Source organism: Solanum pennellii, chromosome 11 (assembly GCF_001406875.1).
Source record: "Solanum pennellii chromosome 11, SPENNV200".
Classification (NCBI taxonomy): Eukaryota; Viridiplantae; Streptophyta; class Magnoliopsida; order Solanales; family Solanaceae; genus Solanum; species Solanum pennellii.
The window spans coordinates 512,886-521,878 of NC_028647.1; the positions used below are offsets into that span (position 1 = coordinate 512,886).

Consider the following 8,993-nt stretch of genomic DNA (forward strand, 5'->3'; position numbering starts at 1 on the left):
GTATAGTAACAGTTCGCGTCTAATCAAAGTTCATTAAAATGTATATATCACGAAATTTATTTTTCGGAGTCACTAGTTAGGTGGATATTTGGTGTTTATTTGTGGTCATTTTTTACATTATTATTTCTCATATATGCCATATTTTTTGTGTAGTACATATTTTATAAAATAGGAAAATTATTGGACAACTTTTTAAACATGGAGGACTATTTTGTATATATTTTTCCCACATGTTTCTCATTTATCTCTTTTTTTACTTTTTCTAATAATTTTATACACCACCTACTACTACTTACGAATAATAAAATCTGTCCATCGGAGAAAATTGAGCTACCGGCCGCCGCCTCCTCCTCCTCTCTATCACCGCCGAGCACACACTGTTTCCAGGTACATTAACAGGATAATTGTCTTGATTTCTGAAAGTTATTTTTAGGGATTTTGCGCCTAATCGTTAAATATAGATATGCGGATTTCAATGTATTTGAACTGATATATGTTCAGTTTTCATTATATGAAATGTCTCTGGTTCTATTGCTATTACCTGTTTGATAAAATGCCAATTAGAGACTGATTAAGCCAGTATATGCTAAGTTCTGTTGTGAATTTTGAATTACATATGAGTTGTTTTAATCTATTAGGTTAGTAGCTTCTTTGTTCGAGTTTCGAGGATAATAAGCTTGGAAAACATGATCAGTTATGGTATGTATAGCTTGGGCAGTAGAGGTAGGTGAAGGGGATTTGCTCAAAGTTACCTTCTTTTGTCATTCTTGTGAACTATTGTTTCAACAAATATGCCCACTATTGCAATTTGGAAACAAATGAAGCCAAAAACTGTTTTCAGGCCCAAAATTCGATGAGCTCGACACTTGTAGAGAAGAAACATGCTTAGACGCATTTGTGGGTTGTAACAAGCTGTTTGGTAGATGAGTCAAGGTTCACCCAAACTGGCATGAACACCACCCTCAAACCAATATTTAGAGAGTTTGAAAGAAGAACAATCTAATACTCTTACTCATAACTCCCCCCTCGTTTTCTGAAAAGAGAATGGATCTCCTTTCCTACTATGTTGTTAACTTCTTTTAACCAAACAAGAAACAAAAAGTTTTCTCTTTTACGTCTTTCCCGAATCACCTTCTTTAGATTACTTTCTCCATTACATATCTTACATTCAACTATACCTTTCTCTTTTCCCGTCTTCCTTCCCTATTTCACAACAAAGCATAAGGTGTAAGAAATGAAGATTAAACTAAATGGTTAAAATGTATATCACCTAAAAATTCAACATTGAACTACTTCGATAAGAAACTTTGATTAACATAACTCATAAGATAGCACCAACATCCTTAAGACATGCTAATGCATAAAAAATACTTTGTCCAGGCAACTGACTTAAGAGTACTTGAGTAAACCACATAAACTCGAGGTAAGGATCATCAGATGATACTCTCTGTAGGGATAAGGGAACTGGTGCACCGACCATTTTAAATGCGTCAGTTCCCCAAGAGAATTTCATAAACTGGATATGAAGATTTTTGAGGAAGGAGAAATTAGATGGTTTTGGAGACAAATGGCACCGACACTAGTTGTACGAACTTTTCAAAAATGTTATTATATCTATGTTGCATCTTCTAACATAACATTACCATTGAAGGATCAAACACGTACCCATCGACAATTTTAAAAAATCCGAAGAATACATGATCCTAGTAATTGTTAGTGAGATCCCTTTCAGAGTTGGTTCAATTAAATGTATTCTTCTTCTTCTGGAATTTATTTTTAGGGATTTGTGCCTAATCGCCAAATATAGATAAGGGAATTTTAATGTATTTGAATGGATTGTTTAAGTTTCTGATTGACAGTTATATGTTCAGTTTTAATTGTATGAAATGTCTCTGATTCTACTGCTATTACTTGTTTGATGAAATGCCAATTAGAGACCGATTTAGCCAGTATATGACAGGTCTTGTTGTGAATTTTGAATTACATATGAGTTGTTTTAATCTATTGAGTTTGTACTAGTTGCTTATTTATTTGTGCTCCCTCTGTTTTAGTTTGTTTGTGTTACTTTTCTTTTTATAACTTAGTGACAATTAAGAAACTTTGCTCTTATTGATGAACCCAGAGGGTTTCATTGGTACTTTTTGAATTTTATTAGAGTATCTTATGTCTCTAATTTGATTTATTTCTTCCCAATTATGTTTTGGGGCTATCTCAGATATGCTGGTATTCAAGTGTATGTTTCTTATGTGGGATACTTTTGAGGTTCAAGTGCTAACTGATGGCTTATTCTGGTTGCAGGTTTCTTTGATGCATTGACCCCCATTAAACGAACGGTCTTTAAGAACTTGTAGTGTTACACTTCCCTTGCTATTTAGACTCAATAGAGAAGGGGAGGAAGTAAAGGAATAGAGGATGTTGGCTGCTAAAACCCTCTCACTCTCTTCCCCAGTCAGCAAAGTCTCCAACTTTCCAGATTCCAGTCTCATTTTTCCAAAATCCATTCCAGCTATCAAAGCCAATCGAAACATTCTTAGCAACCCTTTTCGGGCCTCATGCCTCAAAACTTCCTTGGAATCCGTCATTGCACCTGATGTTCAATCTTACCCTGGAGCAACCCGAGTGAAAATCCTTTCTGAAGCACTACCATTTATTCAAAAATTTCGAGGCAAGACTATTGTAGTGAAATATGGAGGAGCTGCTATGAAATCTGAGGCACTTCAGGCCTCTGTTATTGCTGATCTTGTCCTTCTTTCTTGTGTTGGTATGCGCATTGTCTTTGTCCATGGGGGTGGTCCTGAAATCAACCAATGGCTAGGTAAATTGGGTATCAAACCCAACTTTTTGAATGGCCTTCGTGTCACTGATGCCTCAACCATGGAGATTGTATCAATGGTCTTGGTGGGTAAAGTCAACAAACATTTGGTTTCCTTGATTAACAAGGCTGGGGCAACTGCAGTGGGGTTATCAGGAATTGACGGTCACCTTTTAACTGCACGTCCTTCCCCCAACTCTGAACAACTTGGTTTTGTTGGGGACATTGCTAGTGTGGACCCTAGTGTACTGCGGCCTCTCATTGACAATTACCATATCCCAGTGATTGCATCTGTTGCAGCTGATAAGACGGGTCAATCCTACAATATTAATGCAGACACAGCAGCAGGTGAGTTGGCAGCCGCTCTTGGAGCTGAAAAGCTACTCTTGTTGACAGATGTGGCTGGAATTCTAGAAGACCGTAATGATCCTGGGAGTTTGGTGAAACAGATCGACATAAAAGGAGTGAAGAAGATGACAGATGATGGCAAGATTGCCGGTGGAATGATCCCCAAGGTGAATTGTTGTGTCAGGTCTTTAGCTCAAGGGGTGAAGACCGCAAGTATTATCGATGGAAGACTGCAGCATTCCTTACTTCTTGAGATTCTCACTGATGAAGGGGCTGGAACAATGATCACTGGCTAGATAAACACTATTGCGAGTTGATCAACTATTTTAGTAAGTTTAAAATGGTTAAGCTAGATAAGCTTTCTCAAAGCTCTAGAACCTTAATGGTTCTCTCTTATCAATATGTTGTCACACTGTTACAAAATTTTGGTAGACAGACTGAAACTTTTGTCTGGCTTTCTGTTGTATTCTGTTTGATAATGGTCCCATCCTAATGGTTTTTCTTGTATGAATAAAGATCTAGTCACTTTGTGAAAATTTTCCAATTGATAAATGTGAAAACTGCAGAACTAGACATGCTTAGGATTGATGGTGAACTTAGCCCTCTTGGAGCATATTTACTTGCCCTTTTCTCTCTCGACTTAATTCTTCCTGGTGTGTACAATGATATAGACCAAACTACTTTAGAAAGTTTGGAACATCTAACTAGTATGTGAATTGTTAGAAATGAAGATATTTGGGACAAAGTAAGAGCGACTTTAATGGAGGACAAGATGTAAGAAGCAAGACTGAGACGGTTTGGTCATGTGAAGAGGAGATGTCCGGAAATGTGAGAGGTTGGCTATGGATGATTACATTAAAGATGAAGGAATACTTATCATTCCATCACAATTCTAGTTGGTTATACTTTACTGTTTAGTTCATTTACTTTTTTTTTACCTCGCAAATTTTGCTTTGAAGCATATTTTCTCTTTCCATCAATACCAAATTCGATTTTAAAAAAAAAGTTTAATGATTTTAACCTAAGGTAGTAAGCTACTAAATTCAATCGAATATGTAGGGATGTCTAATAGGAGGGTTGGGTTGAAATTGAGGATATTAAAATGGGTTGAAATAGAAGTCGGTTTGGATCTTGATCCGTCCAACTTTACTTTGGGCTCAAATGGGCTAAAAACGGGCTAGGTCTTGACCCTCCCAATTTGAGGCGATTAATCTCAATAATTTAACATATTGATATTTAACTTTTATAATCACAATTTTGAATTTCAACTCAAGATTTATTTTTTTAAAAAAAAGTAACAAATGGATAGATAAACCCTAAAAGATGTTAAATACGTAATAATTCATACCTTAAATATTGAAATATATCTTAATAAAAAGTTTTAAAACGGATTAAAATTGGAGATTGAATTGGGCTCAATTGAAGATTATCTTCAAATGGGTTATGCTCGAATGGGTTGAAATTGAACCCAATTCAAATTATCTTGAGCTCAACCCTTAAAATTCTAGGCGGGTTAGGCTAATTATCCATGTTTGAATTCAATTTTGACACCCCTACGAATACGTAATATTAGAAACAAAGATTTTTTCCACGATAAATCAATTAAAAGAATCAGAAAAGTAAAAAAGACTTGGACTAAGTCAACGCATACAAGTCCTATTTACAGAAAAGTAAGAAGACTTGAAAGGCTCCAAAAATTGCACAATTAATTTCTACCAAAAACTTTGTCCACATTAACTCCTGTCAATTTAAAGATATCCAACTGTACAATTTTAAGAAAATATTTTTTTTTAATATTCGTTTTTACAAATTTTATGCTACTAGATAGAGAACGAAGTGCTTTTTTTAATAATTAGTCTCTGAGAATGTGTATTGTATGTTTCTCCAAAGAAATCACATAATTCAAGTTACAATTCACATATGAATTGATTTTTCATATATAAATAGGAGATGGTTTATAAAGTAACTATATATGATAAATTTTTAAAAAGATAGTTTATCCGTCTAAAAAACGTGTACAAATATTTTCTTAAAATTGACAGGACTGAATAATTTCCAAGTCTCCTTAACGCGTCATTTACTTAATTGCCATGAATTGACTTGTCCTACAGTAGCTCAAGTCTTTGGATCCTTCTAAGTTGTAATTATAAACTAAATTGTATATCAATTTTTTGTGACAAATCAAAGTTTAAAAAAAGAGAAGAAAAGCTAAAATCTATGGCTGCTTTGCTATGGTTATTAATATTATCTGCATTTCATGGAGTAGCACTAGCACAACAAAGGCAGTTCAATATAACTCTTGGCTCTTCTCTAACACCTACTACTAATTCATCATGGTTTTCACCGTCCAGGCGCTTTGCCTTTGGGTTTTATGAACAAAACAATGGCTATGCTGTTGGAATCTTAATTGTCGGTATGCCTAAGAAGACAGCAGTGTGGACAGCAAACAGGAACAGTCCTGCTGTCCCGAGCAACGCTGTCTTGCTCTTAACTAATGATGGAAGGCTCATTGTACAAGTAGGAGGCCAAGAAATCACTGTCGTAAATCTCTCTGGTCAAGTCATTGCTTCAGCTTCCATGCTGGATACTGGCAACTTTGTGCTCTATGATTCTGATCACAATATCATATGGCAAAGTTTTGACAATCCAACAAACACACTTTTACAAGGTCAGCATATATCAGCTAGACAAGAGCTGTTCTCGAGTGCCTCGGAAGCAGATGACTCATTAGGGATTTTCCGTCTCAAGATGCAAGATGATGGGAACCTCGTTCAGTACCCTGTCAATACACCAGATACTGCCCCATATTCTTACTACTCTACAGGCACTAGTGGAGTAGGGAATAATAATACACTGAATCTTGATGATGACGGCCTACTCTACTTGCTCAATTCCACTAAAAGTCTAAGAAATCTAACTCAAGGAGGCAACCGAAGACAAAGGACCATTATCTATATGCTGAAAATTGATGCTGATGGTATACTCAGAATTTATTCACGTTCTCTGAACCAACAGAACAGCTCCGTGATATGGTCATCAACAGATGATAGGTGTACTCCAAAAGGCCTTTGTGGGCTTAATGGTTTTTGCACCAATATAGATGATCAAGCTAAATGTTTGTGTCTTCCGGGATTTGATTTTGTAATGCCAGGAAATTGGAGCGCAGGCTGTGAAAGGAATTTCACCGCAGAAACCTGTCAGTTAAAGGAGAACACTTCCAAATACTATGCCATGAGAACAGTTGAAAACACAGGATGGGAAGATAGTACTTGCGTTGTTTTGGCCGGAACGACAAAGGAAGATTGTGAACAAGCCTGTCTACAGGATTGTAACTGTGAGGCTGCTCTATTCAAAGACAGAGAGTGTAGAAAGCAAAGGCTGCCTCTGAGGTATGGAAGGAGAGAGTTGAGTAATTCTAATCTAGTATTGGTCAAGGTGGGCACTAATTCCATACCCAACGAAGGGGTGCCTAATCAGATGATTGAAGAAACAAAAGGCAAAAAGCTAAGGATAGAGATCCTAATTGCCGGCATTACATTGGCTGTTTTTGCTTTGTTGGTGTTAGGCATCTCCGTATTCCTCATTCACAGAAATCATGTCTGGACTTACAGAAAAATCCAGGACAGTAGAAGTGTTCAGTTATGTGAGGATGTTGCTCCACGAGCATTTTCCTATGCAGAACTAGAGCTGGCAACCAGTGGTTTCAGAGAAGCGTTAGGGAGAGGAGCATTTGGAACAGTATTTAAAGGAATTTTGGCAGACGACCAGAAAGTGACAGCAGTTAAGAGACTAGACAAAGAATTAGTAGAAGGGGAAACAGAGTTCCAAACTGAAATAAAAATCATTGGAAGGACACATCACCGAAATCTCGTCCGCCTCCTTGGTTATTGCCTGGAGGGATCAAGAAGGCTTCTGGTGTATGAGTACATGACCAATGGGTCACTTGCAGACATACTTTTTACAACAGAAAAACAGCCCACGTGGGAGGAAAGGTGTGGCATGGCTCGAGATATTGCAAGGGGCCTCCTATATTTGCATGACGAGTGTGACACACAAATCATCCATTGTGATATAAAGCCTCAGAACATACTCATGGATGATCAATACTGTGCAAAAATATCTGACTTTGGAATGGCCAAGCTCTTAAAGAAAGACCAAACAAGAACCTACACAGGGATAAGAGGGACCAGAGGCTATGTTGCACCAGAATGGCACCGGAAACTGCCAGTGACAGTGAAAGCAGACGTTTACAGTTTTGGTGTCGTCCTATTGGAATTGATCTGTAGGCGTAAGTGTGTTGATTCCAGCCTTGACGAAAATGAGTCAATTCTTGAATACTGGGTCTACGATTGCTTTGATGCAGGAGAGCTAGATAAACTAGTCAAGGACGAGGACGTTGATAGAAGACAATTCGAGAGAATGGTGAAAATAAGCATCTGGTGCATACAAGACGAACCATCACTTCGCCCTTCAATGAAGAAAGTTCTACTGATGCTGGAAGGGACAGTAGAAATTCCAGTGCCTCCTAGTCCTACTTCTTTTTTAAGTGCCATATAGTTCTGAACTTCTTCACTTTATGGTTTTTGTACTTCAAGTTTCAAGTATTCCAACTTCCCCATAGAGAGCAGAGTACTTCATCATCCATACTTGTGCTAATAAAATATAGTGCTATCAAATTTCTGCATCATTCTCTGTCTCTTGTAGCCACCAGTTAACAGAACTACATCGATTTATCTTCTGCTGTAGCGAACAAAGGCTTATGTTCCCTTTTTGAGTGTTGTCCATATTAGCACTCCTCTTCAAATTTACATTTAGTACAATGAAACTATATTTTGTAAATACTAATTTAGGAGACTTACAGGTTTCTTCGTTGTGGAAGCAAATCTGCAACAATCACGAGTCATGTCACCGATATTCGGGAGTCCTCACAAAGCAGATGAACTCCTTTGTCTATACTCTAGAAACCTTTCAGATGGAGAGAGTGTTCTCTTCTGGCCCTTCTTTTAAAGAAAACTGTTGGAAACAATTTAGTGAACCGATTAAAATAAGGTGCTTAAGTCCACCTTAAAATAAAAGAAACATATTACAAAATAAATAAGACCGCGTAGATCAAGTGTAGAACTCATCACTACTAACAGAATTTTGCCAAAGCACCACCATAATACTGATTTTCTGCCAAATGAACTATTGGGTTCTCAAACTATCAAACACATTCCTCCTTTTTCCTGTACCTGCATAGTAGGGTGTGTTTGTGAGTGTGTGTGCGCGCGCGTGTTGAGTAAATAATGTATCTGGAGGAGTGAGGATCAACAACACACTTATCAGCTAATATTTATTTAGTCTGCAGCAAAAACAACAGAATATAACACATCGCGAGGTCTCTAACAGAGATAAAACTACAACAAAAACACTACAAGTCATGAAATGAAACAAAGCAAACGTTGACACAGCCATCAAGAAATCAGCATTAGAACGCATGAAATTCAGAAGTTTCCACCACGGTGCCTGAGGACAAGATGAAGAGTAGACTCTTTGTGGCTATTGTAGTCTGCAAGGGTGCGACCATCCTCAAGCTGCTTACCAGCAAAGATAAGCCTCCGTTGATCTGGTGGAATCCTTTCCTTGTCCTGTATCCTTGCTTTCACAGTCAGTAGTATCTGAGCTCTTAACCTCCAATGTGATTGTCTTCCCAGTCACAAAGATCTGCATCCCTCCTCTCAAACGCAACACCAAATGGAGAGTTGACTCCTTCTAGATGTTAAAGTCTACAAGGTTCCTCCCATCCTCAAGTTGTTTACCCGCAAAAATCAAATGCTTCTGGGGGGGGGGGGAT

At 37.6% G+C, this 8,993-nt stretch overlaps 2 protein-coding genes and 1 pseudogene across 2 annotated transcripts; 2 read left to right on the plus strand and 1 right to left on the minus strand.

Annotated features, from left to right (window-relative positions):
• The first annotated feature begins 236 nt into the window (after window positions 1-236).
• LOC107004976 (acetylglutamate kinase, chloroplastic) lies at window positions 237-3,712 on the plus strand. The gene is made up of 2 exons (XM_015203414.2): window positions 237-387; window positions 2,299-3,712. The coding sequence occupies exon 2, from the start codon at window positions 2,413-2,415 to the stop codon at window positions 3,454-3,456; it is 1,044 nt and encodes a 347-aa protein (XP_015058900.1). The 5' UTR covers window positions 237-387; window positions 2,299-2,412; the 3' UTR covers window positions 3,457-3,712.
• Window positions 3,713-5,266: 1,554 nt separating this feature from the next.
• Window positions 5,267-7,931, plus strand: LOC107003257 (G-type lectin S-receptor-like serine/threonine-protein kinase LECRK3; the record flags this gene model as incomplete). The annotated part of the gene is made up of 1 exon (XM_015201559.2): window positions 5,267-7,931. A coding segment is annotated over one exon (2,451 nt), but the record flags the coding sequence as incomplete, so codon positions are not given.
• Window positions 7,932-8,460: 529 nt separating this feature from the next.
• LOC107004923 overlaps window positions 8,461-8,993 on the minus strand; it is a 2,144-nt pseudogene continuing 1,611 nt past the window's right edge.